At 42.9% G+C, this 24,700-nt stretch overlaps 1 protein-coding gene across 1 annotated transcript in view; it reads left to right on the forward strand.

Moving 5' to 3' along the window:
* Positions 1-24,700, forward strand: part of CNTLN (centlein) — a 396,875-nt gene that overhangs the window by 17,636 nt on the left and 354,539 nt on the right. Inside the window, exons 2-3 of the mRNA XM_075825669.1 lie at positions 3,962-4,097; positions 16,573-16,661. Of these exons, the coding sequence (XP_075681784.1) occupies positions 4,011-4,097; positions 16,573-16,661 (176 nt within the window). The 5' untranslated portion in view covers positions 3,962-4,010. The remainder of the gene's footprint in view (positions 1-3,961; positions 4,098-16,572; positions 16,662-24,700) is intronic.

A 24,700-nucleotide genomic window follows, 5' to 3' on the forward strand; every position in this document is an offset into this window, starting at 1 on the left:
CTGTGCGCTCTGTTAGGAGCACACGTAGATTAACGGGCTGCAGGCACAAGGACCAGTGCTGCAGCCCGTTAATCTACGTGGGGTGGTCGGGATGCTCAGATGCAAAAATTAAAGGAAAGAAAAATTGCCTGAGACCGGATTCACACGAGCGTGTGCGTTTTGCACGCGCAAAAAATGCAGCGTTTTGCACGCGTTGCACTTCTGTGTGTCATCAGTGTTGGCTGCGTGGCTGTGTGATTTTCACGCATATGCCATGCTTATGACACACGGTTTTGAAGTTTAGAAAAATAAATGAAGGAAGTGCTTTTATTTTTTTCTTCATTTCCTTATCTACTGCTACGCGACTCACGCGCGACACACGGAAGTGCTTCTGTGCGCGATTATCACGCACCCATTGACTTCAATGGGTGCGTGATGCGCAAAAAACGGGCAAGTATAGGACATGTGAGTTTTACGTAGCGGACATACGCTGCGTGAATATCACGGTTTGTCTGAATGGCCCCATTCACTAACCTAGGTCTGTGCGACGTGCGTGATTTTCACCTGCGTATCACGGACGTAAAATACGTTTGTGTGAATAAGGCCTAAAGGGGAACCTGTAACCAGCATTTCACCTATTGAACGCTACTCACCCCTCGCTGGCCGCTGTCGAAAGTTCATTGTCGTCATCCCTTCTCCTAAACTCCTCCAACCGTAAATAACAGTCTGCAAACTTTTCACACCTTTTATGTTAATAATCTGGCAGTCTCGTTCGTTCCTCTTCTTATGTCCGCCCACCGCCGAAAACTGGCTCGCCCTGAATACCAAAATCTTGTCTGAGAAAGCGCGCAAGCGCCCGTTATGTATGGTCTGACACCCTTCCCTGCTTCGTCAAGCCCTCAAATCTAGTTACGGTGTCGCTATGGTGTCCCGTTTTGCGCACGCACCAGAACAGGACATTGATGCGCAAGCGTGGGATTTCATGTGTGCTGGGCTCAGTGTAGGAGCTGTCAATCAAAAGTAAGGAGGCGGGGTTAACTAAGACTAGTAGTGTAGATCTGACTTTTCGAGGTACAGAGCCGACTTAGAAGATAATTATACGGTACATAAAAATTATTATTCACCCACATCCACCAGCTGCTGCTGGTTTAATAGGTGAAATGTTGGTGACAGGTTCCCTTTAAAGGCAGAGGTGGCAATAACGCCTGCACAGATGTCACTAACGCCTGTACAATCAATTTAAGACTTTGAAAACAGTCTTATGCAAATTTCTACACATGAGCGTGCAGTCGGGGCAGGAGAATGCTGCTCCATTTAAAGGGGTTGTCCAGGTTGGGGGCTGTTTTATTATACTGATGTATATTGTATATAGCGCCATTGGGGCCCATGTAAGGACAGCGACGTCAGGGGCTCCTCCTGGAGCAGCATCCCCGGCCAGAGCGTCGGCTATGATGTGGTCGGGGATTCCGCTCCAGGAGTAGCCATTAACGTCACTGTCCATTAGGGAATGCACGATGCATCGAATACTGTTTGAATATGCTTCGATACTGTTTCGATGCCGTGCACCCTAGAACGGTTCGATACCGTTATTTCATGTACTTCGATACTAAGCTGTGCGGCCACACAGCTTAGCATTGTAACGCATGATTGTATGAGAGCAGGGAAGCAGCTGTGTAACACAGCCATTGCCTCGCTCCTGAGTCCTGACAACTGTGCATGCGGTCAGCATGATATGATGCTACCAGCGCTGCACTAATGAGCTGCGGCACTGAAGACCGAACATGACCGGCGCACTGCAAAATACCCCCATGTTCTGTTTTCAGCGCCTGCGCTCACTAGTGCAGTACCGGCCGCATCACCTCATGCTGACCGCGCACGCACTTGTCAGGAGTCCCGCTGTATTATACAGCCGCAGCCCCGCTCCAACGGCGTAGATGAGAGAAACCTCTCATCTCCGCCGCTATTCCCCAAAATGCTGCAATCAAAACTGACCGCAGCATTCCAGGGGTGAATTAGAAGGGGGATGCCCCTTCGATCACGTCACATGGAATCCCTGTGACGCTTGCCTGGACGTGATTGAGGGACATACCATATATGGGCAGACAGCCCACGGTCCATTGAAGGACCCCAGGGCTGTCTGACCATACCATATTTCCTTTTGTTAGGACATACCTCAGTATGCCCTAACAACTGCCTGTGTACTATCCATACACAAGCTAATGTACTGGCATATAGATATATACCAGTACATTAAAGTTTTAAAAATAAAAAAAGTAAAAACATAAAGTAATGTTAAAAAAAGAATACACATATTTTAAAATAAGTCTCAATACATAAAATATACACATTTGGTATTGGCGTGGCCGTAATAACCTGCACAACAAATTTTTGCGTAATTTATGATGTGTACGCTATAAAAAATAAAAACTTATTTCACTAATTAATGTAAGGCACGAGGTGTGATGAATTTAACCTCCATGTGCCTCACATTAATAGTAATTAACCCCATGTACCTCACACGTTAACCCAATTTTGTCCATTATGACTGAGAAACATGATGGGGTTAATTCCTATTAATGTGAAGCACATTCAATATTCATCACACCACGTGCCTCACATCAGAAAATGGAAGAACTTATTTTTTTTATTATTACTGTTGGCAATGTATCGTTTTGGTATCGAAAATTGCAATATTACGCAAAGTATCGCATTGAAGTCCAAATTCTGGTATCGCGACAACCCTACTCTCCATATATGGACAGTGGCGTCAGGGGCTCCTCCTGGAGCAGCATCCCCGGCCAGAGCGTCTGCTACGCTGTTGCCAGGGATTCCGCTCCGGGAGTGGCCCCTGACGTCACAATCCGTATATGGACAGCGACGTCAGGGGTTCCCTCTAGGAGCGGAATCCCCAGCCGGACCGTCAGACCAGATACCTATTTTTAATTTAGATATGTTTAAAGAGGACCTGTCACTAGCGCCGATAAAGTGAGGTATTAGGGTATGTTTACACGCAAAGTGAAAAACGGCTGTAAAATACGGAGCTGTTTTCAATGGACAACAGCCTCTGATTTTCAGCAGTTTTTGAAACCACAAATGGTTTTTGAGGCGTTTTTTGCGGCTGTTTTTATAGCTGTTTTTCTATTGACACAATGAAAAACGGCTGAAGAAGTGACATGCACTTCTTTTTATAAGGCGTTTTTTTACGCGCCGTTTTTCAAACGGCCGCATTAAAAAAATGACCCTTTAAAACGAATCGCTGTTTTTCCCATTGAAATCAATGGGCATATGTTTGGAGGCGTTCAGCTTCCATATTTCAGGGCATTTACGGCCCGAAAAACGGCTGAAAATAAGCCGTGTGAACATACCCTTAGACTCCCGTGAATGAGATATTACCTCCTCTTTATTTATTAAACAATATGTAAATGATCCGCTGGCTGAGCCAAGTGGGTTTGGCTGCCATCAATTCTCAATGGGTGGAGCTAGCAGAAAGCCTCTGATGCTGACCTATCAGCGTGAGGCTGTTTGCTTCAGACATTCCTAGTCCAGCGTCATCGCATGAGTCTCATGCGATGACGCTGACCGGGGAGTGTCTGGAGGGATCAGTCACACGCTGATAGGTCAGCGTCAGAGGCTCTTGTAATGATGCTGGCCTTGGAATGTCTGACCTATCAGCGTGAGGCTGTTTGCTTTAGAGGCTATCTGCTAGCTCCGCCCATTGAGAATCGCTGGTGGCCAAACCCACTTGGCTAGCCAGCGGTTCATTTACATGTTTAATAAATAAAGAGGGGGCAATATCTGATGAACGGGGAGGGGGGGGGGGGACGGACGGACACAGAATTAAGGAACAAACACCACTGGAATCACAGACATTGGCAATCATGTGAGTCTAATAACTCACTTTATAGGAGATAGTGACAGGTCCTCTTTAACTGAAAACGATTATCTTATTAACATACTTTTATTTTTCAACTATTCACTTTAGGTCTTTATCTTTCCTACATCTCTTGCAAGTACATCTAAATGCTTCAACGATGGCTGCAAAGCTGAATGCTCAGGAACGTATACAACAACTTGAAGAAGACGTAGGCAACCTAACAGAAGAACTGTCCCAGTGCCAGGTAATTCATGCAAAATTCTAGTTAACCCAAGTTGACATTAGATGGGTTTTCCTACCATTAATCTATATACAGTGAAGGAAATAAGTATTTGATCCCTTGCTGATTTTGTAAGTTTGCCCACTGTCAAAGACATGAGCAGTCTAGAATTTTTAGGCTAGGTTAATTTTACCAGTGAGAGATAGATTATATATATAAAAAGAAAATCACATAGTCAAAATTATATATATTTATTTGCATTGTGCACAGAGAAATAAGTATTTGATCCCTTTGGCAAACAAGACTTAATACTTGGTGGCAAAACCCTTGATGGCAAGCACAGCAGTCAGATGTTTTTTGTAGTTGATGATGAGGTTTGCACACATGTTAGATGGAATTTTGGCCCACTCCTCTTTGCAGATCATCTGTAAATCATTAAGATTTCGATGCTGTCGCTTGGCAACTCGGATCTTCAGCTCCCTCCATAAGTTTTCGATGAGATTAAGGTCTGGAGACTGGCTAGGCCTCTCCATGACCTTAATGTGCTTCTTTTTGAGCCACTCCTTTGTTGCCTTGGCTGTATGTTTCGGGTCATTGTCGTGCTGGAAGACCCAGCCACGAGCCATTTTTAATGTCCTGGTGGAGGGAAGGAGGTTGTCACTCAGGATTTGACGGTACATGGCTCCATCCATTCTCCCATTGATGCAGTGAAGTAGTCCTGTGCCCTTAGCAGAGAAACACCCCCAAAACATAATGTTTCCACCTCCATGCTTGACAGTGGGGACGGTGTTCTTTGGGTCATAGGCAGCATTTCTCTTCCTCCAAACACGGCGAGTTGAGTTAATGCCAAAGAGCTCAATTTTAGTCTCATCTGACCACAGCACCTTCTCCCAATCACTCTCAGAATCATCCAGATGTTCATTTGCAAACTTCAGACGGGCCTGTACATGTGCCTTCTTGAGCAGGGGGACCTTCTGGGCACTGCAGGATTTTAATCCATTACGGCGTAATGTGTTACCAATGGTTTTCTCGGTGACTGTGGTCCCAGCTGCCTTGAGATCATTAACAAGTTCCCCCCGTGTAGTTTTCGGCTGAGCTCTCACCTTCCTCAGGATCAAGGATACCCCACGAGGTGAGATTTTGCATGGAGCCCCAGATCGATGTCGATTGACAGTCATTTTGTATGTCTTCCATTTTCTTACTATTGCACCAACAGTTGTCTCCTTCTCACCCAGCGTCTTACTTATGGTTTTGTAGCCCATTCCAGCCTTGTGCAGGTCTATGATCTTGTCCCTGACATCCTTAGAAAGCTCTTTGGTCTTGCCCATGTTGTAGAGGTTAGAGTCAGACTGATTAATTGAGTCTGTGGACAGGAGTCTTTTATACAGGTGACCATTTAAGACAGCTGTCTTTAATGCAGGCACCAAGTTGATTTGGAGCGTGTAACTGGTCTGGAGGAGGCTGAACTCTTAATGGTTGGTAGGGGACCAAATACTTATTTCTCTGTGCGCAATGCAAATAAATATATATAATTTTGACAATGTGATTTTCTGTTTTTTTTTTTTTATATAATCTATCTCTCACTGGTAAAATGAACCTAGCCTAAAAATTCTAGACTGTTCATGACTTTGACAGTGGGCAAACTTACAAAATCAGCAAGGGATCAAATACTTATTTCCTTCACTGTATATATGGCATAACTATACTTCCAATAACTAATACCCCCACACATCCCAAGAATTGGGGAAATTGTGTCCCCCGCTGTACACATTGAAGCTTAGAATACTCAGAAAATTGTAGATAGATATTTGTTGGGGAGGTAGTTTCTCACAGCTCTAAAAAGGCAAATAATTTGAATGTGATAGCCCAGAAAGAATTTGGCACCTATCACTTGTCATTGATGATGGTTAAAGCACTTTTATTATATTCATGTCAAACAGAGTATGTAGTAGTTAACTGCATAACCAGTTAGTTGAAGACCTTCTAATGCTGGGAGGTATTCGAAGTAGTGAAATTAGGTGGCTTTATGAAGCCATGTTCACACTGCATATTTTTTTGGCATATTTTGATGTTTAAGATGCTCGTATTACGCGGTGAAATATACTTGAATTATGCCTTCAAACAGCTTTCCATTGATTTCAACAGGAAATACTCTGTGTAGTTGGTTCATACACATGATACGTTTATGCTGCTGAATTAAAAAGACACTTCAAAAAATAAGTGACATCACTTCTTGAAGCGTTTATACGAGCTGATTTTTTTTTTCCCATTGAAGTCTTTCCCATACGCTTCAAATGCAATTGCTGAATAAAAAAATGCTTGGAAATTACGCTATAAACGCCTGGATTTGTTGAAATCTCATCTACTTCTCAGTCTGCTCCTGTAATGTGCTGCCTAATTTCCGCAGTAAAATCCATTGAGGGAAATCCGCAGCTAATCCGCCATGTGTAAACAGACGTTAGTGTGTAGCTAAATGTTCGGCAAACTTCTGACATGTCATAGTGACATGTGAGAAGTTTGGATTGGTGGGGGTCCGAGCACGGAGACCCCCACCAATCGCTAGAACAAAGCAGCTGAAGTGCTCGTGTGTCTGTTTGGCTTTTTCCGGAAATAAATGTATCGGTGTACGGACTCAATACAAAGTCTATGAGCCCGTACTCCGATACATCGTCTTTCCGGAAAAAACCGAACAGAAATGAAGCAGCTGAGCGATCACACGAGTGCTTCAGCTGCTTCGTTCTAGAGATTGGTGGGGTTCTCCGTGCTCGGACCCCCACCAATCCAAACTTCTGACATGTCACTATGATATGTCAGAAGTTTGTCGAACGTTTAGCTACACTTTAAGACCTACTTTTTATATGTTCTTATTTCCCATTGCTTATATAGTGCCATCATATTCCACAGCTCAGTACATAAGCTGCCACGATACACGTTAGACTGCCCTCCGTTCCCAATAACGTATTTTTAAGGCTATGTTCACACTTGTGAACAGAGCCTAATATGTACGTCTACTTTTAGTTGTTTTAGATTCATAATTGCTGTCTGTTACTTGCTAAAAACCTACACACCCTCTTACTTGCATAACAAAAACATATAAATGGCATTCACGTAGGCTAATTCAGAATAAAGAGAAGGCGTTTATCAATCCGTCAATCATTGGACCTTGTTTTTTGCTTCTTTGTTCATAAACTTTAATAAAAAGTGTATTAGAAATTAATCTTTTACCTACTAGGTCTCCTGAATGTGCCACTGATACAGGCTTTTTATTTTGAATAGTTTTACCTAAATTTATAGACGGCTGCCTAGAACTGAAACCTGTGTTTGTTTGCCATTTTTCAGACGTTCTGAATTTGTTAAATATTGGAGATTTCTAGTAAGTGATTTCTCCCATTGATCTCTGCACCCATCAATGGTTCAAGTCCTCAAATGAGATTGAAATAAATTCCGAGCCGTCAGATTACAAGGTTATGGACCATTGGAACAGTGGTAATCGTCTCGGGCTGTGACTGATCTTTTTATATTACTTTTTAAGATCATCCCGCTCCTGGGCAAGCTATAAACAATCGCCTTTGTTTTTACCTCATTGCACGGTGGAACAGTCAATGCAAGGTGCTATGTGTAGTAAGGGAATGATTCCTGCTTTTCGATAGATATATTTTGAGCAGTTGCAGTGCTTTTGTAGTCCGTACATGAGTACTGTTTAACCTGCCATACTTTGCAGTGCAACAAAGGAACAATGACTCTCTTCTTTTGGCAATGTCCTAGTTTTTTATTTTGCGTATATCTGCTTTCTTAACCCGAACTATTGAGTAAACAGGTAGCTGCCATAAATGATTACAAAGAACGCCTTTTATTCTGCTATAATCAGAATGCGTACGAAGATGTCTGTGATCTCAATCTTCCAAACTTTCTTTAAACTGCCAGAGCCGGAATAACAATCCAGTCTCAGTGGTACGGCTGCGTGCCTAAGCGTCCCTCTTTTGTCAGTTTCCATTCCACAGTAACTCCTTCTTTAGCTGCATCCATTATTAATGGGAACAACACAAAGGGAAATTCTTTAAATGGAAATGATGAAAGGGAAATGTTCTCTCATTTATTATAATTCAATATGATGATGCGCCTTGTGGATGAACTGCTGGAGCCGCAAGTAACGGGTGACACATTCACAGCTGCTGCTCTAGTTTATCTAATAGAGTGAGTTTTATCGGCAAATTGTCTTGTGTTTATTTCTGTATGCTGATAAAACATATTCTTTTGCAAATAATGTCATTCAGGAAAAGGCTTGTGAAACGATTTAGTATAGTAAAAAGACTACTGAAAAATGAAATTCTTGTTTAAAAAAAATAAAATAAGTTAACTTCAAGTAATCATACAATGATTTTTGCCATTCACAAAAATACTTCTGAGAAAAGAATCCTGATTATGGCGTTGCTTAAAATTCCTGTATGTTAAGTAAAGTATGCATGCTGTGTAACATTGACTTTAGTGTGGTAGATGTCACAAAATTAACCATAAACGTGAACTTGGAGTTACTGAATTATAACGTTATTCTTTTTATACGTGCTGCTATTTTTTTTGTAAAGTAAAAACCAAAGAAAAAACACGTTCCATTGAAGTGAATGTCGTTTTCAGAATTCCAATTCACACATTGCAGTATAACTAATGCACCGTTATTTCAGCATGCTGTGTTTTTTAGAAACGGTTCTTCCCACTTAAGTGACTGGTGTTGTAATCTCGCTCTGCTTTTTCGGCATTGACCGCATTGAACATTAAGTGGCATTATGAAAGACCTAGGGAGGGCAAAGCTATTCGACTACTGCACTGCTGTTTTCAGCAAAGCCACAGAAAGGAATGTTCTGAAGGCTCTATTTACATCATGTTTATGTGCTACCGTTGAAATCTACATTTGGATAGAAAAAAATTGTCCAATTGTATCCTAGAACCTCTGGGACATGCACCTATCTCTAGAACGGGGCCCCCTAAACCCCATTCTACCTTGTTGTGTTCCCGCTGCCACTTGTGATTTCCGACCATGTAAGTAGAAAACAACGTAACTCGCATACTACGCTGTTTCTGTAACTGCCATTCAATTCTATTGGAGTTACGGAAACCGTAGCTCAGCGAGCTACTCTGTTTTCTACTTACGTGGTTGGAAATCACAAGTGGCAGCGGGAACACAGAAAGGTAGAACGGGGTTTAGGGGGCCCCGTTCTAGAGATGGGTGCGGGTCCAAGAGATGGGACCCACATCTAATTTATGGCATATCCTGTGGACATGCCATAAATGTCCCTGATGGGAAACCCCTTTAATAGCTCAGCGGACATCCGCTCTCCACATGCAGCCGTGAGCTCACAGATAACGGTCCATTGTTGAGCAGATGCAAAATGAAAACACTTGTCTGAACAAGCCTTCATACTGCGGGAAATCCACTATTTTGCTAAAATTTATTTGAGAACAGACTTCTAATTGAATCTACTATTACTTATTGAGTTTTCCCTCACTACTGATAGGCTCACTTTAAGCAGTCGTTTTACACAGGTTTGTGCAAGTATGTATTTAGCTGTCACAAGTATGGGCAAAACACTGTAGATGAGTTAAACAACTACAAGTTAGTTTATTTCCAAGCCACTAAAAAAAAGTTTTCACAGATGGCAATGGAAAGCAATTGAAAAAGGTGCCAGTATCAAATTTCTGTGTAGATAGGCTGCCTAACTTCCAGAATTCTCCTATCCTGAAATGTTTGGCCAGGGTCCTTTCTCATTTTTTTGTTCCTTTGTCATACATGTTTTTATATGATAATGTGGCTATCTTTTAATAAAAGTGGGGGTTTGTGTCAGTAGCATAAATCGATACCAAAACGCTGTACACTAAGGCCAATATTACAAATGACACCACTATACAAGAGACAAACAATACCTCCACACCACGACCACATGACTACTGCATAAGGACTGCATAATACCACTATACTGTTACTGAATAATACCACCACCACATTGTGACTGAATAATACCAGTATACTGTTACTGAATAATACCACCACCACCACCACAACATTGTGACTGAATAATACCACCATACTGTTACTGAATAATACCTCCACATACGACTAGGGACTGCATAATACCACTATACTGTTACTGAATAATACCACCACCACATTGTGACTGAATAATACCAGCATACTGTTACTGAATAATACCACCACCACCACAACATTGTGACTGAATAATACCACCATACTGTTACTGAATAATACCTCCACATACGACTACAGCATAGGGACTGCATAATACCACTATACTGTTACTGAATAATACCACCACCACATTGTGACTGAATAATACCAACATACTGTTACTGAATAATACCTCCACAACATAACCACATATTACCACCAGATAGTGACTGAATAATGCCACCATACTGCCACTGTATAATACCGCGACTTCATGATCACATATTACCACCGCATAGTGACTGATAAATACCATCATACTGCAATTAAATAATGCCACCACACCATGACCACATATTACCACTGAATAATACCCCCACATAGTGACCGATTAATACTTCCACACCATGACCCCATATTCCCACCACATAGTGATTGAATAATACAGCAATACTGTTACTAAATATTACCTCCACATCATGACCACATATTACCACCACATAGTGACTGAATAATACCACTATACTGTTATTGAATTAATCCACTATACAAAGACCAATATTACCTCTATATGTTCATCATATAGTGGTTGATGCCAGTTCTACACAGGCCATTCAAATGAATACAGTACAGTGAAATTCAGTGACTCACAGGTGACGGTAGTCTCAGATTGGAGTCGTTCACTTTCCCTATGGCATAGCAGAACAACTGAAAGCCGTAACTGTGAACAAAGCCTTTAGCTGCCTTTTTCAACTCTCCTTGGAGATGTTGGGGTCAGTGGTCTGTGGACCTTTCTTTGAATCTGTACACTGCCCTACTCGGATGTGCCTAACAAAGTTTATAAGAGGCAAAAGGGCACAACGCTCAGGTGTGCGCTTCTGACCATTTTATCCAACTATCGGTGGGGACCCCCCTACCCTGGTGACGTCACTGTGACAGGTCAGAAGTTTTTGGAAACGGTCAGTATCCTTACAACATAATTTCATGTTTTCTACTTCGCTTGTAAAGCATTGCAGTATATGTTGGTGCTGTTTAGAGATTGTTGTGTTATAAATTATTTTACTACCTCTACTCATTTACTGACACAAATGCTCATGTTTATATATTTTTCTATACTACATGATCTATTAAATACCTCAATACATTTGTGATGTTATTTATGCTCATTGGTCAGCACAGCGGGCACACAAATGTTTTCCTTCTAATATGCTGCTGATAAACTTCTAGTACGCAGACCTGTGCTCTGATCAGCAGGCGTGAAACAAGTATGCTCGACAATCCTTAGGTAGGCTGCAGATTGATTCCTCGCAGGCCTGGACAGCTGGAAAACTTGCTTCCTGTGCCAATTTCAGACGGGATATGGAGCTTTCTTTCAAAAGATGTTGTTTGGCTCTTGTAACCATTCAGGGAGCAATTTTAGCGTCTCTATTAATTGTGCCAAGATGTTTGAAAAGCTGTTTAATAATTAAGCGAAATAAATACTTGCATGCCAGAGCTACTAAAGATGCCCATTCACAGCCAGCTTAGTGTATTGACTTGTAAAAAGCATTTAACTTACTTTTGATTAAGATAGCTAAAATTGCTTCATTTACAGTGAGAGCACATACTTGAAAAAAATATCGTAACAATGGACTGGAAAGATTTAAGAAAAAAAACACATACCCAAATTCCTCAAGGCCTTAATTAAATATTGTTGTTTTATCAGAAATGTTGCATAGATCCTGTTTCTGACTAATTCTTAGCATATTTTTTATTTTCTCATAAAGGAATAATTTGCTTTCCTGTACCAGTTTGTACATTCTTTCAGTCTGTGACGTTTTTAGCAGCTTCATACACCGAATGATTATAAAGACACTCGTATTGTAAAGTGCGATATTTGTTGGTTTGCTGTAATGTATAAATATGATTCTGCAATTTCATATAAAGCTTGACCTTACCTAATACATGGGATGGATATGCTGTGGATTCTACCTTCACATTTGTGCAGCTAAATTCCGCAACGGATTGCAGTAGCAGGCAAGAGAATGAGATTTAACATGTCTCAGGCCTCCCACACACGAGTGTGTTTGGTCCGTGATATACCGTCCGTATGGCGGCCGCATTTCCCAGACTAAACTCCGTGCAGGGAGCCGGCCTCCTAGCATCATAGTTATGTATGATGCTAGGAGTCCCTGCCTCGCTGCAGGACAACTGTCCCGTACTGTAATCATGTTTTCAGTAGGGGACAGTAGTTCCACGGAGAGACAGGGACACCTAGCGTCATACATAACTATGATGCTAGGAGCCCGCCTCCCTGCAGTGTGTTCGGTCCAGGACTTGTGGCCGACATACGGACCGTATATCACGGACCGAACATTCTCGTGTGATTCCAGCCTTACCCACATGCTGCAGAAGTTTTCTGCATGGAAATTGGCTTTCAGTGCTGTGTGAGGGCTATTTTTTTTTTCGGGGATAAGCGGTTGTATCATTTTGGGTAACATTCGACTTTATGATCTCAGTACATTCTATTTTTTTGTGGGAGACTTGGTGACCGAAATACAGCAAGTTTTTCTTCCGTGTTTTTTTTTTTTTTTTTACGGCGTTCATCGTGCAGGTTAAATAATTTTCTGCTTTAATGGTTCAGCCTATATATATATATATATATATATATATATATATATGTAAATGTATGTGTGTGTATATATAATTGTTTTACTATTTTTATTAGACCCCCATCTAGGGGAATTAAACAATTGATTGCTGTATCGCTTGCACAATAAACTGAAATACTTATGTATTCTAGTAAATTGTGGGTGTGTGTTTTTTTGTTTTGACAGAGGGGGTTGCACCCTCTTTCTAATGGCTTAGATGCCGCAGTCGCTATTGACTGCTTTAACTAGTCTGGTTGACTAAGTGGTTAAACGACCAGGGTCAGAGTTATCGCCGATACTGGTCTTTGCAATGAGGAGTCAGCTCTTGCTCATAGATGACACCCCATGAGTATGGAGCGGGCTCACCCAGTGAGCCCGCACCATACTCACCCTTCCCGGCTACGATGTAACTGTACGGCAAATGATGGGAAGCGGTTTTAAATAGCTCCTTTAGACACCAAGAAGGAAAGGTTTTGGAATAGTGGAAATCATAGGATCGACATACATGTTAATGATATGTAAATAATATAAAAATGGAAACAAAATATTCCAAACTTCTTGATTTATTCAGTATCGAGTATGAGCGCCACGCGCCGAACAACACACACTTCCACACCTCGGCATGCTATCAATGAGGTTATTAATGGTTGTCTGATGAATGCTATGCCACACTGAATTCACTTGTGCATGCAAATCATCAAGATTGGCTGCTTGCAGCTCCCTCCGTAGACTCTGCAGGCCATGGTAGCACGTTTAGGCCATTCAGGCTGTTCACAGTAGCACGAGCAACATGTGGCCTAGCGTCATCCTGTTGACTACTGGTTCCACGACCAAGTCAATGTAACGCTGAGCTGTTATTGTACCTAAAATGAAGACTAGAGGGGTCTGGCTAATGTACATTATGCCACCCCACACCATACTCCCCAGGAGTAGGACCTGTGTGACGTTCCCTTGTGAAGGCTTCTTCATGGCGTTGCCCACGTGATCTCCAGACCAATCTCCGGCTATCATTGGGTCCGAGACAAAAGCGGGACTCCTCACTGAAGAGAATAAACCTCCATTGCAGTCTTGCTGTGCACCATGATAGCCTTTGAGAGCAGTTGTGTGTGGTCAATGGAACACCTGCAGCTGGCTCGTAGCCCAATGTCGTGCAAACGCCTTCTGATGGTTTTGTGTCGACACTGGTTGCCGCCCTAGGCTTTGGATGTGACATCCAATTTCACTTGCAGTACAGAAAGGATCATTACGCGCCTTCCTTCCAATGAGACGATCCGTACGTGCAGGGGTTCGCCTCTGCGCATCTCTTTCTGTCATTCTTGTTCATTTTTGTTCTCCCAACCTCCGGGACATGCAACATTGAACAGTGCTGACATCTCGGCCTAGGCACATAGCGATCTGCCAGGGTGATAAACCAAGGTCTCTCAGTTAAAGGATTCTGTCCCTCTGTTTGCGACAAGTGGCGATGAATAGGAGGCATTGAACAAACATCCCACACCACTTGATCCAAGTTTTGGGGTTTCATGTGGCTATAAAACTTTGCTTTCAATCTGGCTTTTATGCCTCTGCCACATGCCACAGATTCAGATTGGCGCTAGGTGCTTGAAAATTCGATCATTTGCAGATCTTAGTGATACACGTGCTACTTCATCGATCTGCATAACCTTACGGCTTGTCTTTCCTGGTGTTACAATTTCAATGTTGAGTGTACATGCATTAAAAAGTAGCAACCAGCCAATGCAGACAACTCAGATTTGCGCCGGTAAAATCTGCAGTGGATTACAGTAGCAGGCAAGTGAATGAGATTTAACATGTCTCATTCACATACTGCAGATTTTTTTCCACACTTAACCCCTTAATGACCGCCGATACGTCTTTTTACGGCGGTCATTAGTGGGCTTTATTCTAGAGCGCCGCTATTCTACGTCGCTGCTGTAGAATAAAGTAAACAGAGCAGGGAGCCGTGAAATCTCCCTGCTCTCGGCTGCCAGAGACAGCTGAGGGCTGGGGGCGTCCCTGCTCTGCCGGGTGAGATCGATTATTAGTATCGATCTCACCCGTTTAACCCTTCAGATGCGGTGCGCAATAGCGAGCACCGCATCTGAGTGGTTTTGGAGAGAGGGAGGGAGCTCCCTCTCATCTCACTGACACCCGGCGATAAAATCGCCGAGTGTCTGTGTCTCTAATGGCAGCCGGGGTCTAATAAAGACCCCCAGGTCTGCCTGGAGCGAATGCCTGCTAGATCATGCCGCAGGCATGACCTAGCAGATGCCTGTCCGTTTTAAACGACAGGCAGTAATACACTGCAATACAAAAGTATTGCAGTGTATTATAATAGCGATCGGAGGATAGTGAAGTCCCCTAGTGGGACTAGTAAAAAAGTTAAAAAGTTTAATAAAGTTAATAAAAAAAAAAAAAAGTGAAACAAAAAAAATGAAAAACCCAGCTTTTCCCCTTACAAAATGCTTTACTATTAAAAAAAACTACAATAAAGCAAAAAAGTTACACATATTTGGTATCGCCGCGTCCGTAACGACCCCGACTATAAAGCTGTTACATTATTTAACCCGCACTGTGAACCCCGTAAAAAATAAAATAAAAAACAATGGAAAAATTGCTGTTTTCTGTTAATCCTGACTTAAAAAAAATTTGATAAAAAGTGATCAAAAAGTCGCATCTACTCTCAAATGGTACCAATAAAAACTGCAAGTCGTCCCGCAAAAAACAAGACCTTATACAGCTATGCCGACGCAAAAATAAAAAAGTTACAGCTCTTCGAATGTGACAATGGAAAAATGTAAAAAATGGCTTGGACATTAGGGCCCAGAATGCAAGCAGGGGGAAGGGGTTAAATTGACTTGCAATGGCAGATTTTTAAATCTGCAACATGTCAATTTCTGTTGCAAATTGAGCACGGTTTTGTTGCAGTAAAAATCTGCAATCAAATCTGCAGATGATTTAGGCCTCATGCACACGACCGTGTTTTTGCGGCCGCAATTCCCCCGAAAATCCACGGGAGAATTGCGGCCCCATTCTTTTCTATGGGGCCGTGCACACGACCGTAGTTTTTGCGGTCCGTGCACGGCCCGGGAGCCCGGACCGCAGAAAGAACGGGCATGTCTTATTACGGCCCGGTTCTGCGGTCCGGGCTCATTGAAAACAATGGCCGCGGCCATGTGCATGTGCGGGCGGCCTGCGGCTGACAGTCCGCTGACAGTCCGCAGCCGGCCGACCCGAAAATCACGGCCGTGCACACGGCTACGGTCGTGTGCATGAGGCCTTAGTGTTGCGGATTTTGAATTAAATTTTTTTGTTTCTTAGGAAGTTTCAAGGATGATTTTCCGGAAGATTTCTGCTGATTTGCTGTGGCAATAATTTGCAGCAAATCCGATCCGTGTGGATTCATCCTAAAGAATTATTATTTTATTTTTTTTAACTTTTTCATTTATTTTTACATTTTTATTTCCATTATTATCTTGAAGATTGAAGTGTGATGCTAGTCTGAACATAGATGTAGATAGTTGAATTATAGCTTTTCTAATACAGAAAAGTCACATGAACTTTTGTAGAAAGGTAAAGCTATCATTTGCTTACAGTACAATATGAAAACTGCACCATACCATACGAGTACATTTTATTTTTTATTTTATTTTTTTCCCCTCTAACTTACGTATTCTCATTTCTTCTCTTGAAGGCTGACAAAGAGTTTGTATGGTCGCTATGGAAGCGACTTCAAGTATCCAACCCAGATATAACACAAGCCATTGCATTGGTAGTTGACCGGTAAGTTTGTGAATGACCTTTTCAAGATGTTTTTACCTTTTAACGGGAATGTAAGGTGAATACATTTCTCCCATTGTAATTATTCATTAAGGAGACTGAAGGTGCATAGAGATTTGTAGACTGCACCCAAATAAATTTGGGTGGATGTCTAGCAACCAGTGAAGGTGACTATTCTTGAATTTGTGTGACCACCTTCATACAACAGCTAGCTCCACTGCTAGCCGTTCCTGCTCTTAGCAGATGAGGATGGTGCTTGTCCCCAGTGCTAATGCACAACGCATTAAGTTATGGCAAATTCTATTTTTAAAATTGTGCAAAACCGTTCTGTCTTAGTGCCGTTTTTAATGTAGGAGACGTTCATCACGAGCCTGGCAAAATGTTAATGAATATGTCAGTTATGAGCAGGGGCGTAACTGGGAAAGACTGGGCCCCATAGCAAACTTTTGACTGGGCCCCCCCCCCTCTGCTGGGTATCACACAACCCCCCCCCCTTGTAGATAGTGCCTCCCTATAGATTCCACCACACTGCGCCCCCCTATAGATTGCATCATAGACAGCCCCCTGTAGATAACGCCATACAGTCCCCCTCTGTAGATAACGCCATACAGACCCCCTCTGTAGATAACGCCATACAGACCCCCTCTGTAGATAACGCCATACAGCCCCCTCTGTAGATAACGCCATACAGACCCCCTCTGTAGATAACGCCATACAGACCCCCTCTGTAGATAACGCCATACAGCCCCCTCTGTAGATAACACCATACAGACCCCCTCTGTAGATAACGCCATATAGCCCCCCCCCCCCAAAAAAAAAACGACCTATAGTTTGTCCTACAAAAGACATGCATCCCCTATCCACAGGATAGGGGATACATGTGTGATCGCTGGCAGCGATAAGGAGAACGGAGACCGAAAGTCCCCCGAAGTTCTCCATGACTAACCTCTGACTTCCGGCGTCTGCGCAGCTCAATTAAAATGAAAGGAGCGCTGGTCACGCATGCGCACAAGCGCGACCGGCGCTCCATTCATTTCTACGGAGCTGCCGACACAGACCCCGGAAGTCCGAGGTTTGTCATGGAGAACTTAGGGGGGACTTTCGGTCCCCCTTTCTCCTCATCGCTGGGCATCCCAGCGATCCCACATGTATCCCCTATCCTGTGGATAGGGGATGCATGTCTTTTGTAGGAACAACCCCTTCAGTGGCATCGCGCTGTAGCAGCCATAGCGGCTGCTAGCGGAGCCTGCGGCCATGGGAGGGGGCCGTGCCTGCGGGTGGCACGGGCCCCCTCATGCTGCAGGCCCCGTAGAAGTCGCTACGGCTGCTATAGCGGTAGTTACGCCACTGCGTATAGGTTTGTACGGCGTAAAACTACAGCTCCCAGCATGGCCGGAACAATGGTAAGGATATGCTGGGAGATGCGGTTTCACAAGAAAAAAAATCATACCACCATCATCTCGCTGCAGATCATACAGTGACTACAATACTGATTAGAGGCAGAATAAACATTTACATTAAGTGACTCACCGGTGACGTCTCCGATTCTAGTTCTTTTCTTCTCCCTCCGGTTCAGACATCTATGATGGATTTCTCCCGGCCATGACCCATTTCTGCAGTTTTCCGTTTAGATGTCTTCAGCTTCTCACTTTTAAAACATTTCTGCACCTATAAACAAAGTTAAAATTCTCAACACATCTAAATATAACTGTCTCTCTCACACACACACACACACACACACACACACACACACACACACACACACACACACACACACCGTGCCCCCTGTAGATAGTGACCTACATAGAAGCCCCTGTAGATAGTGCCCACATATGGACTCCAGAGCTGCAAGGCAATAGTGCTAACCACTGAGCCACTGTGCTGCCCTACATATAGCTTCCCCTATAGTTATTGCTCCACGTATAGCCCACCGCTGTAGATAGTGTCTCACATATAGCTCCCCCTGTATATAGTGTCCCACATATAGCCCACCCCTGTAGACTGTGCACTACATATAGCCACCCTGTTGCTAGTGCCCCACAGGTAACCCACCCCTGTATATAGTGTCCCACACATAGCCCACCACTATAGAAAGTACCCTAAAAAATAGCTCCCCTATAGATAGTGCTCTACATATAGCCCACCCCTGTATAGTGTCTCACATATACTGCCCCACATATAGACTCCCCTGTAGATAGTGGCCCACATCCCCACATACAGACCTCCCCTGTAGCTAGTGCCCCACATATAGACCCCCCCTGTATATAATGGCCCATATATAGAGCCCCCTGTATATAGTGGCCCACATATAGAGCCCCCTGTATATAGTGGCCCACACCCCCACATATAGACCCCCCCTGTAGCTTCCCCCACATATAGACCCCCCCCTGTAGCTACTGCCCCACATATAGACCCCCCCTATATATATAATAGCCCACATAAAGATGACCCCCCCTGTAGATAGACCCCCCCCCCACTATAGATAATGCCATTCACATTTTTATGAGGAAAAAAAATATATAAACTTGACATACTCACATGATCCCGTTCCCACGCTGTTCACTGGCGATGCAGACATGCTCTCTTCTGAGCATGTCAGCAGGAGCTGAACGAGAGTCCTCCAATGAGGCTGATTGGCGGGGCAGAATGACTTGCCCCGCCAATCAGCACCTTCCAAGCATGGAAACGGCGCGATGATGTCATCGTGCCGCTAGCCAATCAGTGTCATTGTAAGGCACTGGATGGTCAGGCACGGAACATGCCCTGCCATTCAGTGCTAATACATGTATTTGGCTGCCGCTAGCACTGGGGCCCCCTCCGGTGCTAGCGACACCTACAGGCATGAGAGGGCCTGTGTAAGGCTCGTCGGCGCGGGCCCCACAGTAGCGGCGCTACCGCTGTAGCAGCCATAACGGCTGCTAGCGGCGCCACCGGGCATTTGGGTGGGCGTGTCGGCTGGTGGCACGGGCCCCCTCAAGCCACGGGCCCCGTAGCAGCCGCTACGGCTGCTACCGCGGTAGTTACGCCACTGGTTATGAGTCAAATATTGCTAGTACTTGTTCTGTGACATTGATACGTGTACCTCCCTGTAAGCCTTGTTTAAAGGAAAGAAAAATGTATGTACCAGGATTATTAAGAAAAAAAAAAGTCTGCTTCCCTCCCCAGAAACGTTGTCAATCTTGTCCATGGCCTATATCTGGTATTGCAGCTCATCCCCATTCAAGTGAAATGCTGTAAAATGTAGTGATATTACTGTTTTAAAGGAAAATCTAACTTTCAACAACATTTGTTTGTATACGTAGAAAAATGCTTTGTTTTTTTTTTCTATTGTATTTTCGGTTTGTTTTCCATCATGTACATAGCTGCATTCATCATTATGCTAGTTTTTCTTAGAAACATACAGCACTTTAAAGGGGTACTTCCCTTGTTAGAAGGGTCTCTTGACAATAAATAGATCACAAAATGTCCCACTGCTAGGACCCCAAGTGATCAGCTGTAATTTGTGGGTAAATCTGGCAGTAGGTGTTTTTCCCTACAGTACCACCACAGGGGAAATAATTTATTCCACGGTGCCCATTTAAATCAAGCGGTTGTCTTTGTAATACAGGACAGGAGAGGTCAGGTCATCCAGATCAGGAGACGCTTTTTGTAACGGCTCATGACACTGGATAGGAGATGAGGATCCTGAACATAGGACCCTTCCTCTATTACCTCCCTAATAGGGTATATGAAATTCCCTAAAAGGGGCAACTCCTTTGACTCCACTGCCATATATGCAGCCAAACCGCTTAGCTCCAGTTTTGTACACCATTATTAATAGGTGGTATTATATATAGGAAACCAGCATGACTATAAATTTAACTTTTTACATAAATGGAGAAGAAAAATAAAATCATTACGTGCAAATTGTTAAATTCGCAGCATGTCCAGTTCTTGTGCAGGATGGTTGCAGATTTTTCTCATAGAGTTTAAGGCCCCATGCACACGACCGTGTTTTTGCGGCCGCAATTCCCCCGAAAAACCACGGGAGAATTGCGGCCCCATTCTTTTCTATGGGGCCATGCACACGACCGTAGGTTTTGCGGTCCTTGCACGGCCCGGGAGCCCGGACCACAGAAAGAACGGGCATGTCTTATTACGGCCCGGTTCTGCGGTCCGGGCTCATTGAAAACAATGGCGGCGGCCATGTGCATGTCCCGCGATTTGCGGGCGGCCTGCGGCTGACAGTCCGCTGACAGTCCGCAGCCGGCCGACCCGAAAATCACGGCCGTGCACACGGCTACGGTCGTGTGCATGAGGCCTAATAGGGAAGTAAAAATCCAAAATAACGGCAATTTTTGCGGATTAGCTGCACAGCAAAATCTGCAAGTAAAATTAAACAAACAAAAACAAAAAAACAACACTTCTATACAGAATGAGCTAACACTGTGTTAACCGTCAATGGCAAGAACACCCTCCCAATTGATCTCTCCAGAAGTATGCGCCAGCGCTATCCCCTTTCTCCCCTCCTTTTCAATATATCCTTTGACCCACTGCTCTGCCATGTAACATGTTTGCCACTGTACCAGGAAATAGGGGTGGGAAATCGTGATCTAAAAGTCATGGCATTTTGTCGATGCCATTTTTTTAATGCTCTAAAAGCCCAGGGACACATTAACAGCCGTTCCAACTGACCTTCAGAATATAGGAACTCTCTTGGAATATGTTGAATTTGGATAAGTGCAAAGCCCTTATGTTGAAGGGTCCATCAAAGCTACTTTGCGGACGGAACGTGCTATAATGTTTTAAAGACTCTTTCTTGACATATTTGTCTACAGAAATTACTAGGTCTCCTGTGAGTTTGCATTTGGCCAATATTTAAAAATATATCAGAGACCTCGGTAACTGCTTGGAAGAGATTCCCCTTGACTTTTTTGAGCAGGGCTAGCCTTCTCAAGATGGTGAAGGTTCCTAAATTGCTGTATATTTTGCGAGTATTACCATTTTATCTCGTTCCAGAGAGGGGAGGAAAATTAACTTTCTGTATCGTTTTATATACTCAAACAAACAAAACCATGGTGGCCTAAACTTTCTCTACATAAGATCTCTGTCGCTAGCGATTCAATTGAGACTCGTACGAGCTTGGACACAATAGACCTAATTTCACTTGTACACGGCATTAGTTCAAGCCTTACTCCCAGACTTTTCACTTCTCTTTTTCTACATGCTGATCATAAAGACATTCCATCTTTGCCAAAAGATAACCCTCTCAATGTTAGTATGGAAAAACAGGAGCAAAATTAGTCAAATAAAACATTTGAGCCCCACAAATTCCTTATGGGTTACAATACTAGGCAACCCATCTTTTTATAACGCCCGCCGGACTCTTTTACACCTGGTTTGAACATGGTCTCCACTCATTTGCACATTTTGTGGATTTGAACATGAAATCAATATACACCCTCCAGACGTTGCAGGAAAAATACCCCACCCATTCCTTCCCTTTGTTTTGTATATTTTTAAGCCAAGAGCTTCATTGTCAAATACACACGTCACTTTTTGATGCTGAATTGGGACTCAGCGTTTCATTTTTTTTCAGTTATCCAACGAGCTCCAAAGGGCAAATCGTTGCCTTATACAGATACTTACACTCCACGTTAGATTAACCGTACCTGTTCCACTGGGTTGGAGACATGGCTCCCTACCTTTCCTCGTTTAGACATTCCAGATTTTGTAAACATAATGGAATACTCCTTAAAAACACTTCCGCCAGCCAGATACATGGAAATGGTAACCTCCAGTTACCTGTGCCACCATTCGGTTTCATGGCCTTGCCATGCAATGTTTCCATTTCTTTTCTCTTACAAGTCAAGGTCTGTATCCACTTTCATTTTTTCCCACGTCGTGGCATACTACGCGATTTTGGCTGGTGGGTCGGAGCTTGGGACGTGCAGCCTTTACATCAAACTTGTATCTGTGTTGATTTATTGATGGTCTGCGAAAAATTGTCGGAAAAACTCAAATAAAAACAGGCTAAAAAAAACCCCCAACAAAACTATACTCCCTTCCCCTGGCGCTCCTGTGATAGAACCAAAGGTTATGTGACTGCTGCAGTCAATCACACTCCTTGTGATCTTATGTGATATTATAACTTTTTTTAATAGGACTGCAGGTAAGCCTATTTAGTTGCTATGTCTCAACCCAGTGAGTTATCATTACCCATGAATAATATATTTAAATTATATATGCAACTCTGCTATATCTGTAATCCAGAACTACAATTCCTGGACAGTTCTCAGCTGTGTAGGAGACTCTGTTTGGAGCCTCTGTTGCATATTACTTCATATTTGAGAGGAAAAATCGTGCTGCATGTAAAAGGACGGACATAATGGAGGAACAATGGAATATGAGAGACCATGCACTGTGCCCTGGTTTCTGTTATAAACTGAAACCAGGATGCAGATGTGAACAGAGCCCAAGAGGTTTTCCCAGTTTTCTACCTCTCCTGTTTCAAGGAAGATAATCGATATTGATGTCTTCATCAAGAGTAATGTTGCCCATGGAATTCACACACACAAATCTACAGGTTTTTTTATGCTTTTTTTTTTTTTTCAAGTTCCTTTTGGCCAGTTGTGTTGGGTCATTTTGGATTAAGGCCATTATATCGGCACATAGATTTTAGGCAGCTTACAGTAGAGCTCAATGAGCAGATGTTAAAATATCTTACACTATTTGACTTGCTTCCATTCAATATTTAGTACAATAAAGAAACATGTTCCAGTATATTGTTCCTGTGAGTAGTTAGATTGAATATTCAGAAATAAATAGCAAAACAAGGAACTTCTTTGCTGTGCAAATGAGCAGAAGCCTTGGGGACACTTGAAAACCTCCAGGTATTTCTATCAAGCCATTGTAACAGCCTATAATGTACTTTCCAACTACTTGAAATACTATTGATCTTTAGAATATGCAAACAGGGTCACTTGTTTTCTTTGTTGCTTTGTGATTGTTTCATAGAAATAGGTAGAGGGAAGAGCTCGTGTAAATCCACCTGGACTGATCTTCTGCACAGGAGGCTTTTATAGAACTACTCCGCTCAGCCCTACTCATTTTTTTTATCCTAATTTGAGAAATCTATGACCGTGTGAAATCTGCATTTATTTAGAGTCATCTGCATACTTCTCACTTGGCAGGAAAACTTCTGTATACTTGTTGAGTTTTATTTTTTTTTAAAATATATTTCAGTACATTTTCTACAGTATTTTATATTGTTTAAGAAAGTATTTAAACCTTTCTGTTTCTGCTAAAATCATGTTCTGCTGTAGACTTTTTTTTTATTTATTTATTTTTATAACTGTTGCCAATTTTAAAGGAGTATTTAGACAATAGACAGATATTTTTGGCATAGACATGGGATATGCCATAAATGTCTGATTTAGTGGTGGTCCTGCCTCTGGTAACCCCACTTATCGGGACTCTGGTTTTGCAGGAGACGGTCATGCATGTGTGTGGCTCTGTCTATTACGGTCTACAGTGGTTACAAACTCCATAAGACCTGTAATTCTTAAGACTAACACAAATTCGACACCATCCCTAACTTCCCAGACGTTTTATCATGAGCCATTTAAATATGTCACACAACTCAAATTAGGCTTTATTCACACTGCCTTTGAGCATTCCATCGGATTGAATAGCGTAGTCAACTAGACTATTTCATACACTTAATAAAATAAAAAAAAAGGTATGCCAACACATACCAATAGGACATTCTTTTGGCATACGTCGGGTCAATGGGGCACTTTTGATACTTTCAGTGTGTACGCCGGGAGCTTTCTAAATGTACACTGTAAACGCAGTGCGAATAGAGCCTTACATTGTGCCTGATCTTGTTCCTCTAACGGTAATGACACATTGACCCACATTTACTAATGCTGTCTAAGGCTGTGTTCACACTGAGTTTTTTGCAGGAGGAAAATTCCTCCTGCAAAAACTGCTCCAGACGTTTTTTGCACAGTGGTTTGACAATAACTCGTCAAAACACTCGTCGAGGCGTTTTTTTCCCC

This window comes from Rhinoderma darwinii, chromosome 1, assembly GCF_050947455.1.
Source record: "Rhinoderma darwinii isolate aRhiDar2 chromosome 1, aRhiDar2.hap1, whole genome shotgun sequence".
NCBI classification, from domain to species: Eukaryota; Metazoa; Chordata; class Amphibia; order Anura; family Rhinodermatidae; genus Rhinoderma; species Rhinoderma darwinii.